Source organism: Gekko japonicus, unplaced genomic scaffold, assembly GCF_001447785.1.
Source record: "Gekko japonicus isolate JY-2015 unplaced genomic scaffold, Gekko_japonicus_V1.1 scaffold20, whole genome shotgun sequence".
Taxonomy (NCBI): Eukaryota; Metazoa; Chordata; class Lepidosauria; order Squamata; family Gekkonidae; genus Gekko; species Gekko japonicus.
Window position 1 is genome coordinate 397,234 of NW_015169172.1, and position 17,992 is coordinate 415,225.

The 17,992-nt window shown below is 42.3% G+C and overlaps 1 protein-coding gene across 2 annotated transcripts in view; it reads right to left on the reverse strand.

Moving 5' to 3' along the window:
* The window catches only part of SRSF11 (serine/arginine-rich splicing factor 11), a 37,829-nt gene extending 20,459 nt beyond the window's left edge, over positions 1 to 17,370 (reverse strand). For both annotated transcript variants that reach the window (XM_015415814.1, XM_015415813.1), the window contains exons 1-3: positions 17,010 to 17,370; positions 6,753 to 6,886; positions 2,355 to 2,464 (exon numbers count right to left, since the gene is read on the reverse strand). In XM_015415814.1, the coding sequence (XP_015271300.1) occupies positions 2,355 to 2,464; positions 6,753 to 6,886; positions 17,010 to 17,137 (372 nt within the window). In that variant the 5' untranslated portion in view covers positions 17,138 to 17,370. The remainder of the gene's footprint in view (positions 1 to 2,354; positions 2,465 to 6,752; positions 6,887 to 17,009) is intronic.
* Between the last annotated feature and the right edge of the window lie 622 nt (positions 17,371 to 17,992).

Genomic DNA, 17,992 nt, shown 5'->3' on the forward strand with positions numbered 1-17,992 from the left:
CAGCTTGCATTCCTTATTAGTGAAAGGGAGGAAGAGTACAGCAGGCACCTTAATGACTAACAAAATTTGTGGCAGGGAATGAGCTTTCATGAATCTCTGCTCACTTCCTCAGATACAGCTGGAATGTGAGTCCATCTGTCCTTATATCTTGGATAGTGAAGTGATTTCAGATGCCAAAAGACAAGGAGCAGGCATTGGTAATGAGAGAAGAAACCTAGGTCTCAATGTAGTTCAGGAGTTTGCATTGTATTGAGCTTCATGATCAGTTGCAATTCAGCAGTCTCTCTTTCTAATCTCCCTTTGAAATTCCTTTGCCAGAGAACTGCTACTCTTAGGTCAGCAACTGAATGCCCTGGAAGATTAAAATGTTCCCCCACTGGTTTTTGAATGTTGTGGTTTCTAATAGTGGTAGAAAGAGTCCAGTAGCTCCTTTAAAGAGTAACAAAATTGTGGTAGGGTATGTGCTTTTGTGAGTCACTGCTCACTTCTTCAGACTTATTTCCATTTATTCTTTGCATCCTCCTGGACTGAATCCTCCTGTGCCAAATTGAGACCTGGGTTTCCTGTCTCATTACCAATGCTGATATCTCCACCCTTCTGTATATCACACCTAATCCAATCACGCCTGCTATTGCCCTCTGGCATGTGAAATAATCTTTACAAAGTTTATATCTCTGGTACCTTACATTTTATGGCACACATGGCCCAGCCTGACAAAGTGATATTTATGTCAGATCTGGCCGTCGTAACAAATGAGTTCAACACCTCTGGCCTAGAGCATCCCCTACAAGAGTTTGTCCAGCCACTGCTTAAAGACTGCCAGTGAGGGGGAGCTCACCACCTCCCTAGGCAGCTGATTTCACTGTTGAACAACTCTTACTGTAAAAAGTTTCCCCCCTAATATTCAGCCTGTACGTTCCTGCCCTTAATTTAAACCCATTATTATTATTATTTTAGTTTAAAATTTTTATTTTATTAAAAGTAACTTTACATACATTTCATCTACTTTGTTTGCATACATATCTGAGTCATTCCTCTCCTAATGCTTTAAATAAAAATTAGGGATACTAAATTCTTGTCTGTTCCTCTATCCATTTATACACTTTTTCCCATCTCCTTTTATGTACCTTCTCATTCTTATTCTGCAGCATTAAACTTAGGTCGTCCATTCTGGCTAATTCTAATACCTTATTCATCAAATCTTCCTTAGTAGGTAACCCTTCTGCTTTCCATTGTCGAGCTAATAACAATCTGGCAGCCGTTATAACATAACTAATTATGTAAGAGTCTTGATCATTATATCCTTTTGGGATCATGTTTAACAGATAAATTTCCGGTTTTAATGCTAAATTTTTACCCAGTCTTTTTTGAATTACTTCTCTCACCATTTTCCAGAATCCTTGTATCTTACTGCATTTGCCACCACATACGATAGAACGTCCCCTTACACGTTTTACATTTCCAGGAAATTTAAACCCATTATTGTGAGTCCTATCTTCTGCTGCCAACCGGAACAGCTCCCTGCCCTCCTCTAAGTGACAGCCCTTCAAATACTTCAAGAGAGCAATCATGTCCCCCCTCAACCTCCTCTTTTCCAGACTGAACATTCCCAAGCTTCTCAGCCTTTCCGCATAGGGCTTGGTCTCCAGGATTGGTCCCCAATCATCCTCGTCACTCTCCTCTGCACCCGCTCCATTCTGTACACATCCTTTTTGAAGTGAGGCCTCCAGAAATGCACACAATACTCCAGGTGCAGCCTGACCAATGCAGTGTACAGTAGGACTGTGACATCATGTAAGGAGCCCTGATCTCCTTGGACGAATAAATGTGTTAGAATAAATGAATTAATAAATTAATAAATTCATTAATAAATGTGTTAGAATAAATAAATTGTGTGTTAGAATAAGGGAAAGTTCACTAATTGCTGCTTTCTTACTGAACTCCTCTCATCTCCCTGTTAGGAATACAGCAGCATTTGGAAAGCTATCTACAAAACTGTATTTTCCCCATCCAAGAGCCAACATAGATATTACCACAATCAGCCAAATCCCTCAACTAACTGGTCATTAGGGAACAATATCTGAACCAGGGACACATAATAAGATTGCAATGACTACCTTAGCCATGGAAGCTGCTACATACTTTCATGCCCCCCATCAACTTCAGATAACGCACACACACAAAGCATTTCAAAAGATAACAAGGAATCAAATGTAGGGCCAGTTAATTCTTTACAAGAGCATTCCTGGGGGCAATTCTTATAGGAGAAATGTTAGAAATGATCACGTCATTAAATACAGTAAGATAAAAGAAGTGACATAGATTGCAGACAACGACATAACGTGTAAGCTCACCTGAGAAAGCGGGTTGGGTGTAGGCAGGAGACCACCCCCCGGCAGTAGACCTGCCACAGCATTAGCTGGTGCCAGGAGAGACAAAGCCTTAGTCTCATCAGGAATAACTCCTGCAGAAAGACAGCGATGCATTAGAAGACATTCATCAATGACAAAAAGCCACACACACACAAATACACCCAGAAAATGTCTCCCTGAAACACCACCTGAGTTTGCTGAAAGTACTTATGATGGCTATAATATAATGCTTGATTTTTAATAGTTTATCTTTAATTTGTATGTCAGAATGAAAGTTCAATGTGTGAAAATTTGACTGTTCCTTTTTCTCTACAAAAGGTTAAGTTCTAGAATAAAAAAATAGCACAATACACACTACTTTTTTGTTAACACTGCCAAGATTTCATCACCTGTACTCGATTTTTAAGTCATGAACCAAACGTAAGCAAGCACAGTCGGTTCTCCAGGGGTGTGCTCTCAACTTTCAAAAGCTGTTTTATGAACAACGACTCGTGTCGGCTGCTTCACTATAAAGCACACAGAAAAATCAAGATACACAAGACAAAAAAAGTTTGATTTAGGGGTTAATAATATGGTACAGTTCACTATGATTTCTTTTACACCTACCACACAAATTTTGTAAAATTTAAGAGAAGGTAAGGAAAAGTGTAGGGCTTTTGCTGACATGTCACATTGATATGAAGGTCTCCACAGATCTCCAAATATAGATTCAGTATATATGTGTACAAGTGTATGTGCTTATGTAAACACAGAAAGCTGTGGCACATTCCTTACCTGTGCAGTAAAATACATGCTCCACTGTATGTCATGCCTACTGTACCACGTGTTGCTGCATATCTCAGAAGAAACTTCTGCTCTGCAGCCTGGTAGCCAGCTATGGCAAGTGTCTAGGGTTACTGCCTACCCTGAATAGAAAATAACCTTACTAGAAGGCCCTACATGGGATAAACAGTCATGTTGATTGTTGTTATTGTATCCAACAGCAAAAGCCCTATACGTATGGATTAATCTGTTAATGTGCCCAAGCCCCCAATATGAGAGTTCAATAAGACAACTGTACTATATATTTGCAAATACCAGTAGCGTTTCTGCAATACATATTAAAAAAACTGCATCTCATCATAAAACATACAATATGTACAGGGCACTTAAGAGAAACTGGATAAGCTGCAGAAGAAAACTGTTGGGTGGTATTTTCAGCAGGGCCTGGTATATAGTTCAGGCTGAACCAGGGAAAAGAACTGTAAAACACAACAACAAAAAAGAAAAACCACTGTTAAATAAAGGTAATGGTTCCTTCCACCTATACTGAGAAGTGCCGATAATATAAACAAATGTATAATACACAGCACTGTTATCTTTCTTCTGTCACTGAGCTGCCATAATTTCAATACCAAAAGTTATGGTGGGAAAAGGGGGAAAGGTCATTTAGATACAGGGCATTAATCCATCAATATATTAACATACCTACAGAGATCATGGGATAATTTTGCATGCAAAATTATGTCTCAGAGGATATTATTTATGTTTACACACAATTAGTGCAACTATAACATTTCTGGCATCTAACTAAAAATCCTCTTAGACTTATGTTGAGACACCTCACAGAAGATCTGCATCCATTAAGTACTCATGCATCTGATCCTCTCATTTTTAGGAAAAAAGTTATTCAGAAATAAAACTACAATTTTTAAAAAAGCAATGAGGCCCCTCACCAGTTAATTTTCATGCGTCAAGAGTTTTTTACTGCTGCTTTGTTAGAACCATGAAATACTGCATGAATGTGTAGAAATGAAGAAAAAGAAACAGACAAAAGAAACAAACATTAACCAAAGAACCTACACAATCCCACCCAAAGCCATTGTTAATATTTGAGTTCCTTCCAAATCCTTGAATTTCATAGTGAAATTTATAGTACTATGCCTTACCGTGAACTTTGTGTTAAGTCTAGAACACAAAGCAACAGCCAACATCAAGATATATGAACACACTAAAAACAAGAATGTGACTGACATAGGGAGCTATGATCAGCACAGTGCAGTATTTAATACTTCAGGATAGGCAATGTTAAAACATATCACCATAATAGTAAGAAATACAGATTTAAATTCATCAAATTACTTAAGAATATGCCTCAATGCATACGAGCAAGCCCAATGAATATGGATTTACTGAGCAATGCTTTAGTACCTAGCAGATACTGGGCTCTTGGAATGTGAACAACTGAGGAGAAAAGCCTACACACTTCCATACAGAAAGAAGAGTTGCAAGAAAAACAGTCAAAGATCATGACAAAAGTAACAGATTACTCTGAAATACTACTCTGTCCAAAATTTTACTTCTCCGTCATCTACAGAATTGTGTATGGCCTAACCCTCCCACCCAGCCAAAATCAAGTTCCGTAAACACTGTAGCTGCACAAGTTGCATTAAACAAGCTTCAAAAATTCTAATGCAATCTGGCTAACTAGTAAGCACCAGAGCAGCACCATCTAGCATTTTAGCACAGTAGACAAAATCATACTTACAAAGAGAAAATTACTACCTATCAAAACTTCCAACGCACAATCATGTACCATTCTTAAACATGGCCTTTAGAAAGCTACTTATTCTACTATTAAGGGTCAAAACCAGTACAAACTATGTGTTTAAACAAAGACCTGATATAATCTTTTGGAAAGAAGGGCAGAAGTTCTGGTTTTAATAGCAAACAGGAGCATGTAGGTGATGGGTACTGAATTCTATCCCTGCTCACTGCTTCTCTCTCCATGCTCCTCTCCAAGCACTTTTCACCCCCATGACAAGCATGGTCTACTACTGGCACTTGGATGAGAAAAAATACACGTGGGGAACAGATTGTATTGAATGGGAAAAGGAAGGCCTCTGGCACTTTTTACTTACTTGCCCCTTTTACTATTAAAAAGGTTACACACATTCCCCCCTCTTCCTTTATGACTGAGGCAGAACAGTGTTTAAATATACTGCCTCTGGCATGTCTTGTTTGGCCTTAATACTTATAATGTTAACCTAAAAACCAAGTGCAAATACATCTCAGTTGTTATTCTGCCTTAAATAGAGGCAATAATACTCTTTAAAAATTAGATTATGCTTTACTACTACTATTTCAGTTAAAATTTTTATCAGAATTAGTAATGTCAGTTATGACTATGCTGTTGCTAAGATCCATTCCATGCTAAATGTCTGCACTATTCATGCTCTTCTGCCTTGTGTACGTGTAGTATTCTTTAAAAATATGGATACTGCAGTTAAGACTTACTCTGTAACACACACACACACCCCAAAAAAGTTAGGCTTTTTCACGCCCACTGGTTTCAATTAAATTATGCAGCCTGTGTTTTCAGGCCTACAATGTAAGTCTGAAAATACTTTAATTTAAAATTTCTATGTTTATCAGTTAACAGTGCCTTTGAAATAGCTGTGCAGAAATCTACAGAAGTCCAACAAAACTCATTAGATGAGCGGTCTTCTTGGTACAGATTTTTAGAATTGTGTTCCCAAACCCTGCTAATTGTTTTTCAAGTTACTGTAACAGCCTAAAATTAAGAAAAAGAAGAGAGAGAAAATGTTGTTAACAAGTGATTACACCAGGAAAACACTTGGGGACTTGAGTGCTTGCTGGTCTTTAGTTAATGTCTAGAATCCCCTGTAGCTGCAGAGGACCCCACTGTTTCAGTCATCTGGAAGGGCCTTTGCATTTGCCTTCTCCACTACAAAAATCACACACACAAATAACAGAGAGAAGAGTTTATTATTTAGCGAAATTCTAGAAAAATATATCAAGGCTGAACAAGAAAATGTGGAATAATACCCAGTGCCCATTTAGCACTTTTGGAGCTATTTTCTGACTAGCAGAGATTATCAAACCCTTGGTATACCAGAATTTTTATTTGAGTATAAATGCTTTGCAATTATCAACTAAAGCAAACAGAACATTGCCTTGTAACAGCCAGTATCTTCCATGCACTCTCTGTGAGGGAGAATGCACCCTGTGACAACATATGTCAAGTAACTTAAAGCAACATTTCTTGTTTATGTAATTCAGCTTTTAACAACTGTTTTAAAAGTTGTCTTAAGGAAGCCTGATAAAAACAAAAGATTTTAAATAATGCTGCTTAAACATATTTTTATTCTGTATCTTTTTGTTGAAAGACTGATAGGCAAGTCCTAGATTGTTTTGAATAACTAGGTATTTATACATTTTGTTTTTGTATAAAAACTAGAGATGTCAGGATACCAAGGATTTTAAAAATGTAAATAACTTCAATTTTTTTACATGCTAAAACTTTCATGCTATTAAACTACATCAAGATATAGTGCCATGGTTCAATTGGCTTCATAGATCATTAAACAATTCACAAACCTTCTGCAAATGGTACGACTATCAACGCTCTGTCAACGAATACAGTATTTGTCAGATGCTGGGCCACAACTGCAGAGTCAGGATCTTGGAACTTTACAAAACAGACACGTGAGGAAACAGGCAAAGGGGAGTCACTGAAAAGAAAAAAGGTAAGACCAAAAAACACAGTTAAACATGAGCTAGAATGGGCTCTTAGTATCATACTACTCCTCACTTTCAGTCAATTATAAGCAATTGCAAGATAAAAGAACTGTAGATTGTTATCAATCTGCTCCAAAACTGGTACAGTTTGTGGGTGCCATTACATTCACATACATCTCTTAAAGAAATGACAATGTTTACTTGAAAGGAAGACCCCCCCCCCCCAATTTTCTTTTTTACTTTAAAACATTACTGGACATAACCATAACTTGTATGTGAATGTAAGATAACCCTTTTTAATGACTTGCTGTGACAGCATCACTCATCTGAACAAGGTCTTCTGCAGATGACAACCTGAAAACAGGCAAAATCAACAACTGCCTGTACATGTGCCTTTTCTGTTATGGCCCCCACCTTGTGGAATATCCTGCCTGAGGAGATCAGGAAGGCTCTCACTCTCCTGGCTTTCAGCAAACTATGCAAAACTAAATATGTCAAGAGGACTTCTACGCAGGCAAGAGTTGCACTGTACTAAATGATTCAAAAAGTTACTTGGATAAATTATTAGGGGCTGTGGTCTATACTACTGTATTTAACTTGCTGAAACTAGGATTCTACTATGTAATTTTTACTTCATTTATTTTGTCATGTTAATACTTAGGTTTTGTTTCAGTTCTGTTTTTAGATTTCTGATTGGGCCTGCACAAAAGATGTATAGATATTCTAAAAGGCATCATTTGGACAAATTCATGAAGAAAATCCAGCACTATACAGTATAATATATGTAAACACAGCTGCTAAGCTAGTTCTGCATGGCAGACACATTTATTGTTTGCAATGGTAAATGACTATTTTCCCATAACATTGCCAATGTATGGATTCCAGTTCTGACACCAACATCCAGGCCAATCCAGAACAAATCACTTTTGGTCCACAGAATTTCCTGGGTGCATTTCCTACCACTGCAATTTCCCAAATACAGCAAGTAAATGGCAGTTAAGGCTCTTAAGTTTGACTTCAGGCTTTGCATTCTGGATACTGATCAACTCATATGGCATCTAAGGCCATATTGTGTGTTCCATGATCCCAGTCTTCTGCCCCTACACTTAAAGTTAAGGATGGAAGGGTCATTGGCAGGTGCTGCTAAGCCTGCCACACTCCTGGTGACTTCTTGTAGAATGTAGTGAGACTAAACATCCTGTGGATCTAAAAAATGTTTAATTTGAAAAATGGTTTAAAGATGGTTAGTGAATTTCTCCAAAGAAGCCTAGCCTGTTGTAAATGGTCCCGTTCAGAACCATACTTTTGGGGGTGGAGGATTAACAGGCTCTATGTATGAAACCACATTTTTTCCCAGTGTTGTCATTTACAAATTAATCCTACCTGGCAAAGTCAAGAAGCTGATCAGCTGCAGCACCTGAGTAATATGACCAGAGAAATGGGTGATAATCTTCTATTTATAAACTCTGTAGTTTTAAGGGACAAATAATCAAAACCCCAAAACATCATATGCGGCAAATGACTGCACTATTTAAAACTCTAACGTGTACTTGTATTGTGTACTTACCACAGAGTGGCTAATTTGAAACTTTTCAGTACACCAGCTTTATGAACTTCAAGAGCCAGTGGCCTGTAGTAGCTAGTCTGACAGTGAATGGGGTGTTACAATATGCACGTCTTCCTTGACTTTCCAAGAAGCTGCACAACCAGAATAATGAAATATTGGACTTACCATGAAGGTTTATTTCGCCTGAAAAGGAGGACGCCTGGGACATGAGTACTCTCCTCTCCCGCTTCTCTGGAGGCAGAAAGCAGGCTGATCTTTCTGTCTACAGATGGGAGGGCATGCCCATTATCCTCAGTCTGAAAACTTCCTTAGCAAATATCTCATCAGTATTGTGTACCCCTCTGGGTTATTCAGCTGTATCTGATGTTGGGCGGCCAGTCGGATTCCACCCCGATGACCTTAGTCGGGCGTTACAAGCCGTGGCTGGGTGGCTCAGACTGAGTCGGCTGAAATTAAACCCGGCAAAGACGGAGGTCCTGGGGCTGAGTCGGATCGGTCCGGGGTTAGGGCTCCCTCTCCCGACCTTCGACGGGGCGCCATTGGTGCCGGTGTCGGAGGTTAGGAGTTTGGGGGGGTGCTCCTGGACTCCGCACTAACAATGGAGGCCCAGGTAGCAGCCACTGCCAAGTTGGTATTCTACCATCTTCGGCTGGCGCGGCAGTTGGTCCCCTTCCTCGACCGGGATGACCTAGCCACAGTGATCCATGCGACGGTTACCTCGAGGTTAGACTACTGTAATGCTCTCTACATGGGGCTGCCTTTGTCGCAGATTCGGAAGCTGCAACTAGTGCAAAATGCTGCAGTCAGGCTGTTGATGGATCTTCCTAGACGAGATCACATCCAGCCTGTGCTGAAAGCGCTGCACTGGTTGCCAATAGCTTACCGGGTTCGCTTCAAAGTGCTGGTCACTACCTTTAAAGCCCTATATGGTCAGGGACCAGCCTACCTAAGGGACCGCCTTGCCCCACATGTTCCCCCAAGGGCACTACGGTCGGGGCACCAACATCTGCTGGATGTTCCAGGTCCCCGTTCTATTAGATTGACCATGACCAGGAATAGGGCGTTTTCGGTGGCGGCTCCTATCTGGTGGAATGAGCTCCCAGAGGAGATCAGGGCACTGCGGGACCTAGCACAGTTCTGCAGGGCCTGCAAGATGGAGCTCTTCCGCCAGGCTTTTGAATAGGAGCCGCCACCACTAGTGCATTACCACCGCACTAGTTTACCATCTACGCCCCATATATAGACATCGGGATGGGGGCACGTACATCTATGCCCAAAATTACTGCACTATGGGTGAGAACAGGACGTTTAGAGGGCGGCCATCTTGATTTTAGAAACTGTAACTTGGAATTTGGAAAGTAGCTGAGAGGAGCACCAAAATTGTTTTAATGAGGATGTAACTTAATATTTTGTATTGCTATTGTTTTATCTGGCAAATATGCCTTGTAAGCCGCCCTGAGCCTCCGGGGAGGGCGGGATAGAAATGTGAATAATAAATAAATAAATAAATTCACCCCTAACCACTGTGTCAGTTACTGATGCCAGAGCAGCTGAACATGACAACAACAACATGTAACAATGTCAACAGGATGAAAAACAGTGAAGAAGTTCACAATTAGAATCACTTAAAAGATAGTGTTTAAAGCCATCCTTCAAAGCTATGAAACTATTGTATGTTGTGTCCTACAATGACTCCCTCACCCAAAAAAGGGTGGATCCAGAAGGTCATTCAAAATGAATCTTCACAGTAAGTCCAGAATTTCATTTTTTGCTTCAGGATAGGAGAACATTCTGGGAAGTTTGAGATGTCACCAAGCAGTACTTCCAGAATCCAGACTGAACGGGAACTTGACCTCCATATGGAACCCAGAAGAATTAGACCACTTGCCGCAGGACCTACTGGCCAAAAGCTGCATCTGCCAACACCATGGGTCCAGGTTGTAGTGTTTGACAAAGGTGGACACTGATGCCCATGCTGCAGCTTCACAAATACCACCTATCGAAGTATTTTAGTTTAAAGGCGATGGATGTTGCTGCATTACAGACCGAGAGGTATTACCTTCTGGAATATCTAGAACTGTAGCCTACTTCATTTGCTCAGGGTCCATTTTGTGACTGTCTTTGTCTTGACAAATGGATGGTAAGCCACCAACTAGCTATCAGAATGACAGAAGGTTTAGTTCGCCTAATGTAAATGTGAAGGGTCAGATGCAGATCTAGTGGATGCCAATTTCTCTTCATTGGGTGCCCAGCTTGAAAAGAAGGATGATTGACTTCTTGTGCTTTATAAAAAACTGAGTCAACTTTTGGCCTAAAGATTGGATTAAGTTATAGTACAACATTATCCTTATGGATCCTGCACAGCCTTTTGCAATGGACAGAGTGCACAGTTCTGAGATCCTCCTGCCTGATATCACTGCTACCACAAGTAAGATCTTCAGAGAAAGGAATTTAAGAGACTTTTCTCTGAGTTTCAAAGGGAGCTTAGGTCAAGTCCTACAGAGCCACATGAAGAGCCAGGAGAGAAAACTGTGACACACTGGAGGGTAGAGTGTTGCTCCCTTTTAGAAAGCTTCTAATTATTCAATTTATTACAGGTCTATATGACCAAAGTCTTGACCAAGAGGATACCAAAGGGGGATAAAATAGGTACATAAAATAGGCATAAATCTGTCAAGGTACATAATCAAAGTCACATAAAACCCAGGCTGAGCCCAGAGATTAAAAATTACCTAACTACACTTGGGGCGGAGCCAACTAACTAAAATCATCCGAAGATTAAAAGTCGGTGTCGAAGTTTTCAGAAGTGCTGGAATTTTCAATGCTTCTTGAAAGCAGCCACCTTAGCCAGGAACCGCGCCACGTTAGCTGTTATCAGTCCATCAGCATTTGAGTCAGATAACAGTACTGCGGAAAGGTTGCGCGGGAAGATTCATCTTCGTAAGAATAGGAGAGATATAAGTGCCTCTAACTTGAGTCCAGTGGGGACAGAGAAACATCAGATGATCTAAGGTTTCAATTTCGCCAGAATTGCACAGACAAAGGCGATCTGAGTAAGGAAGGCCTCCAAATCTTCCCAGAGTTACCATTGTTGGAAATACATTTAAGCGGGCCAGCATAAAGGTGCGGCGGTGAGATGGAATTGATAACGTTGAATAAAAGTCAGGAAATCTCTCTGGAGGGGACAACCCCAAAGCCAACGGAGAGCAGGTGCGTCTTGCCCTGGCCACGGTGCTGGGGCTTCTAATTATATAATGTTTGGAGAGAGGGACAAAAGGAAATACTTCTTTACACAGTAAGTGACTAAAATCTGGAATTTGCTGCCAGAGGATGTAGTGATAGCCACAGGCACAGACAGCTTTAAAAGGTGATTAGCAATGCTCCCTCTAAGCTGTGGAGTCTTGTGAGCAAAAATTCTACTTTGTGAGCTACTGGCATTAAAGTTGTGAGCAAGCAATTTGGCTACTGCATAAATTAGTTTGCTCTGGAGCCATCCTTCCTGAGCGAAGACAAAAATGTGTGAGCTGGAGGCTAGCTCGCATTAACTCAGCTTAGAGGGAACACTGGTGATTAGACAGATTTATGGAGGAAAGGTCTATCAGAGCCATGGAGACTAAAAGGAACTGCCAGATTCAGAAGCAGTACACTTCTGAATACCAGTGCCAGGAGGCAGCATCAAGGGAAGGCCCTGGCCTCTATGCACTGTTGTTGGACCTCCAGAGGAACTGGCTGGCCACTATGTGGGACAAAATGCTGGAGTAGATGCACCACTGGTCTGATCCATCAGGGCTCGTCTTATGTTCTTACAATCAAAAGGCAGACAAGTGGCTCCAGGCATTATTAAAATGAGGATGGATCCTGGTAGAATAAAAATACTTGCTTAGCTAGATGAACAGCATAAACCAGAGGTCCCCAACACTTTTGAGCCTATAGGTCCCTTTGGAATTCTGAGAGGGGGGTCAGAGGAGATGGAACCAAACTCAGATGCAGTATCATCCTCCTTATTTTGCAAAAAGAATTGCAGAAGGGTAATAAAAAGGAAGAAAAGCCTGGGGATGGAAATATAAAGAAATAAAGGAGAGCCCTGGTGGGAGGGTGCAAGGAGAATTAAAAGAAATGAAGGAAAGCCTCCAAAGGAGGTCAATGTGCAAGACAGAATGCTGGATTAGACAGACCACTGGTCTGATCCTGCAGGGCTCTTCTCATGTTCTTCTAGTAGAAGGAGGACTGAGGCAAAAGCTGCCATCTGTCTTTTCAGATTGTTAGGTCTCAGACCTTGGGAAAGATCATCTTGCAGAAATGCCAGCATCTGAGAAAATATCAGGGCTCCCTTCTTGGAAGTCTTTTCTCCTACACCATGTCACAAATGCTTTCCAAGTACAATCATAAACCATGGATGTTGACTGCCTTAGCTATGATAAATTACTTTGAGCGACAGGCTCAGAGAAACCCTCTTTCAGCAGAAATTCCTGCTCAAGTGCCACGTGGTAAAATTAGCCACCCTGGATATAGATGGGAAACCGGACCATGAGTCAACATGTCCTTCAAGATAGGCAGTTTCCAAGCCAGCTGCACAGACAGGGCCATGGCCTCCTAGGCCAAAAGGAATCTATGCATATCAATGTGGTTCTCTCCCCTTTGAACTGTTCAACAGCCTTGCCAACACTGAAAATGGGGAAAAAGCATACATTTTACTACCAGGGCATCCACTTGTTCCACTGATCAGCACAAGCTACCCAGAGAAGAACCAGTTCAGTCTGACAATCTATGGAGATGCAAAGAAATCCAAGTTGGCCAAATCCCATGGACAGCACTTGGAACAAAGACAGGCTCAGCAACCATTTGTCCAGGTTCATGATGCTGCAACTGAGTCAGTCTACTTGAACTTTGAAAGAACCCTGAACATATTCTGCTTTTAAGGTGATTGTCTGTCCATTTAATCTACGTTGCCACCTCTCACTGGAACATGCTAGAGTGCCCCCTGGCTGACTCTCATATATTGTGATGGTGTCTGTCTTTACACAGATGCTGGCCATCAGTGTATGGTACTAATAATGAAAAAGGGCTAAATAGCCCTGAATTCCAGGAAGCTCATGCTTCTGGAAGCCTCTAGAGGACTAAAGGTGCCCTGGGTTCCCCAGCCTGAGGCTGGCATCACTGGTGATCTGTACCCCTATCATCAACCATTTTGGCTTTTTTAGTAAAAGGCAACTTAGCTTTCTGCTGATGGGCCCCATTAGCCCAGTACTATATGTACTCTCATACCAAACAGAACTTGATGGATAGGAAAGAGAAGATACATGTATAACTCCCTCTTTTCTCAAGCTAAACCCCTATACATAAAAAATGCTTTCATGCAGAATAGTGTCTAAAAATTAATTTTCTATGTGTAACCAGGTTATGAACTACCTCTGGGACATCATATACCACAGCTCAGTATATACTGATCTTGCTTGTGAATTTATTCTGTTCTTCATACTCTAAGGAGCAAATGCAACTCCCTCAAATGCTGAGCTGCAAAAAATTGGTCATGTGGTTCATGACTTACATTTTTGGCAAGGTGACACTTATTTTAGTTTTTCTGTGTGTAAGTTTTTTGTTGACCAAAAGAAAGTAAGAAACTCTTAGAGACTGCTGCTAGGCAGCCACAACAGTACCGCCAGCTTTCAAGACTTCCTTTCTGTCAGTAAACGGTAGAAAGAGGGGACAGGGCTACTTTTGCCTTTGAGGGAGGACTCATAGGGGCCAGATCCAGCAGTAACCACTGGGCAACTTGCATGTCTCATTGCAAATGTTCAACAGCAGCCCACCTCACAATAGCCAGCAAGGTGCAGTGGTGAAGTTTCAGACCTGGTCTGTATAAGCTGGGACCAACATACCTTAAGGACTGCCTTCTCCCATATGAACCTACCCACACTCCAGCCATCCTTGGAGGCACCGCTTTGGTTGCCCTTGGAGGCTAGATGGGTGGCAACCCATTGGAACGCCCTCCCCAAGGAGATTCGTTTCTCCTATTGGTGTCTTTCACCAGCAGGTGAAGACTTTTTTGTTTCATCCGGCACACTCCCAGTAACAGGTTTTGGTCCTCTTTCTAGAGTTATGTGATTTTAAACAAACTATTTTAAATTGTATTTTAATTAAGTATTTTTATGTTCACCTCCTCATGAACGGTGACTGAGTGGAAAGACAAAAAAATGTTTTAAATAAATAAAAAAAAAATCTGGGAAACCCAAGTTTAATTCCCCACTCTCCTGTGGAAGCTCACTGAGTGACCTGGGGCCAGCCACACACACTCAGCCTAATCACAGGCTTGTTGTAAGAGTAAAATGGGAGATGAGAATAATGTAAACTGCATTAGGTCCCCATCAAGGAGAAAGGTGAACACACAAATGAAATAATAAATGAAAACTGGGGGCAGATAATTGGTTGGTTGGTGAGTGGGTGGGAAGGAGAGAAGGAAACAGGGAAAGTTGAAGATACAGGGAATGCCAGGAGGAACAAAGGAAATAGTGTGGGGAGGAATATATGGAGGAAAGTGAGCCCCCCCCCCCAGTCCTTGAAGGTTCCTTGCTGTGGTCCAGCTGGGCTCAGTCCAGCAACTGACAACATGCGACTTGGTCAGAGCTTTCTTAGGGAGAGGCTGCCAGGGGGATGGAAGGTGGGAAAGCTGAAACCAAGGGAGGTAGGTTGGCTGGTATGTGAAAGGAGAGAAGGAAGCAGGAAAATGGGAGAAGCTACAAGGGCTTTCAGAAAAGGAGAAAAAAAATAGCGGGGGAGAGGGAAAAAATGCCCCTGGAAATCCTTGCAGATCCCCCACTTGTAAAATACTAGAGTTATTGAGCAGTGAAGGAGGGCTGGCTTTAAACTCACATGTCATCTTCTTTTTTATGATCTAAGACCAATTAACCAGTTAACTCAGCAGCTGAAGTATAACAATGTTAAGTGATCAGGAGTTTGCTTGCTTGATTATGAACATAAGAAGTGGTACAATGCTTGCTTGATTATGAACATAAGAAGTGGTACAGTAGATCAGACCGAGAATCACCCAATCTCCCATTCTTTGCAAGAAAACCAGAAAATAACAAGCACAAGAACTGCCTAGTGTCCACCACAGGATTACATTTATCTTCTGCCAATCCCTCTTTAGAGCATCCTCTACAGAGCATTTTTAATTTTTTCGAATCTTAGAAGAAGAAGAGGAAGAGATTAGATTTATACCCCGCCCTTCACTCGGAGTCTCAGAGCATCTTACAAACTCCTTCCCTGTGAAGTAGGTGGGGCTGAGTGAGCTCTGACAGAAACTGCTCTTTCAAGGACAGCTGTGACAGAACTATGGCTTGCCCAAGGTCATCCAGCAGCTGCAAGTGGAGGAGTGGGGAATCAAACCCGGTTCTCTCAGATTAAAGTCCACACACTTAACCACAACACCAAACTGTATGTTGCATACATATGCGACATACAGGCACTGATGCTAAAGAGTACTCAAGAATCATATTTCCCCCCCCCCCCATACAGACTTTTGAGAAATTCAGAAATACATTTCTCTTTTTTGGCATAATCCCCATAGACTACCTTGAAAAGCTGTGCACTCTGGGAATGCCGCTACACAAATGTATGACTGAACTCTAACTCAGTGTGTGTGGGGGGGGGGGGGGGGGGGGAGGGGAGAATGTAACTGGCATCATTAAGGTTGTCAAAATTAGCAAGAAAAAAATTGTTGCTTCACTGACCACAGGAAAATAAATGCAAAGTTTCAAATTCAACGTTTCAAGAGAAAGGTTTCAAGTCAATGAAACTGATGGGTTTAGACTAGAATAATGCTGCACAGGATGGCATTGCAATTACTAGAATACTCAAAACATGCATGGAATGGGACAAACCAACTCCTTTTTACTTAGACTGTAAAATCAGATCTGTATTTCGGTTGACTGGAATTCACCCTCCAGTTCTTATATCACATTGACAGGAATCACATATCAATTTAGTGCCCTTGTTAATTTGGTATGAATGGATCAAATGGCCAGCCAGCCATTTCTGATCTCTTTTAGTCTCCAGAGACACTTTTGAAATAGAAGGGGAAGTGAAGTGTCTACATTAACACTACGTCGGCCTCCGAAGCCCAGGTTTTTAAACAGAGAAACGTCTGAAATGCCCCCCCCCCAATTTCTGCCACTGTCTCTGAAAGTAAGAAATGAATTTTCCTCACAAACACACATGCGAATGTTGTAATCCTTAGAAATACGCCCCTTTCGGGGGGGGGTGGACGACTACGATTCAGCCCACTCAAGGTAAGGAGGGAGGAGGGAAGGTCAAGGAGGCATCGGCGCCTTCTATCCGCGGAGCTGCTAAAGCAGCAGAACGCACCTCCCTCGCGCTCGTCTCTTACCTCTCCAGCGCTCCCCCTCCCCGGCCGGGCACGCGCGCCGCGTTCTAACGCCAGGGGAGCGCGCGGCCTCCATTAGGCCGCCCTAAGGCCTAGGCTTTTATATGGCGACGGGGTGAAGCCAGCTACGACCCTAAGGAAGAACGGAAAGATGGGCGGGACTCACTCGGGAGGGAAGAGGCGCAGTTCCTCGATCTTGCCCAGAAAGCCAAAGAGGGTCCGCATCTGCTCGGAGCTGGCGCTCGGGGAGACATTGGTGACCTGGATCACATCGGTGCCACTGCTTGAAGCCATCACGCTACCTCCTCCTCCAGCACTACAAACACATCGAGGGGTGAGGGGGCAAGTGGCCTAGAGAACCGAATGCGAGCTTCTTTCTTGTGTCCCTCAGCTCTTCCCGTCGAAGCACCGCGAGCAAGAAACAGAACGTCTCTCTCTCGCGCGCGCACTAACCGCCGTCTTCGCCACCAGCCTGGGCCACAATATCCCACAATCCTTCGCAGTCCCTACTCGCGTCTATTCCTACGCAAAAGTCTCTCAGTCCTGCGCCTGCTCAGACGGTTACCCCATCCCCCTTCGTTGGGGAACGACACGCAGAACTATGTATACTGCGCATACTCATTTCGGCTCTTTGGCACACCCTGCTGCGCATGTGCAGATGGTCTTGACGAAGCGGTGTCGTTCGAAAAGGTTTTCTGCGGCGTCCTAGAATTCCGAGTGGTTGCTATCGTCAGGCGAGCAAAGGCATACTAGAGCTACAAACGTAATAGTTACGCCTGCCTTGGAACTGAATATGGGACAGGATTCTTAACAGAAAAGGGTAAAAGTCGGATCTACATGGATCCTCATGAATTCATATGATTTTTACTTTGAAACGCAATAAAACCACCATCTTATTGTACTCCATGTGTTAGTCTATAGGGGGCACCACAAAAATCACGCTCCCACAGATTCGTGGCACCAGAACAGCGCAAAAACATTATTCCAAAGGACGGATCCTCATGAATTCATATGATTTCTGCACTGGAATGAAAGAAAACCAACATCATAGTGTAGACCATGTCTTCGACTATAGGAAGCACTACAAAAATCATGCCCCCTCGAATTCTGGCACCACAAAACTGCAAAAACAAGACCTGGGGGAGCCAG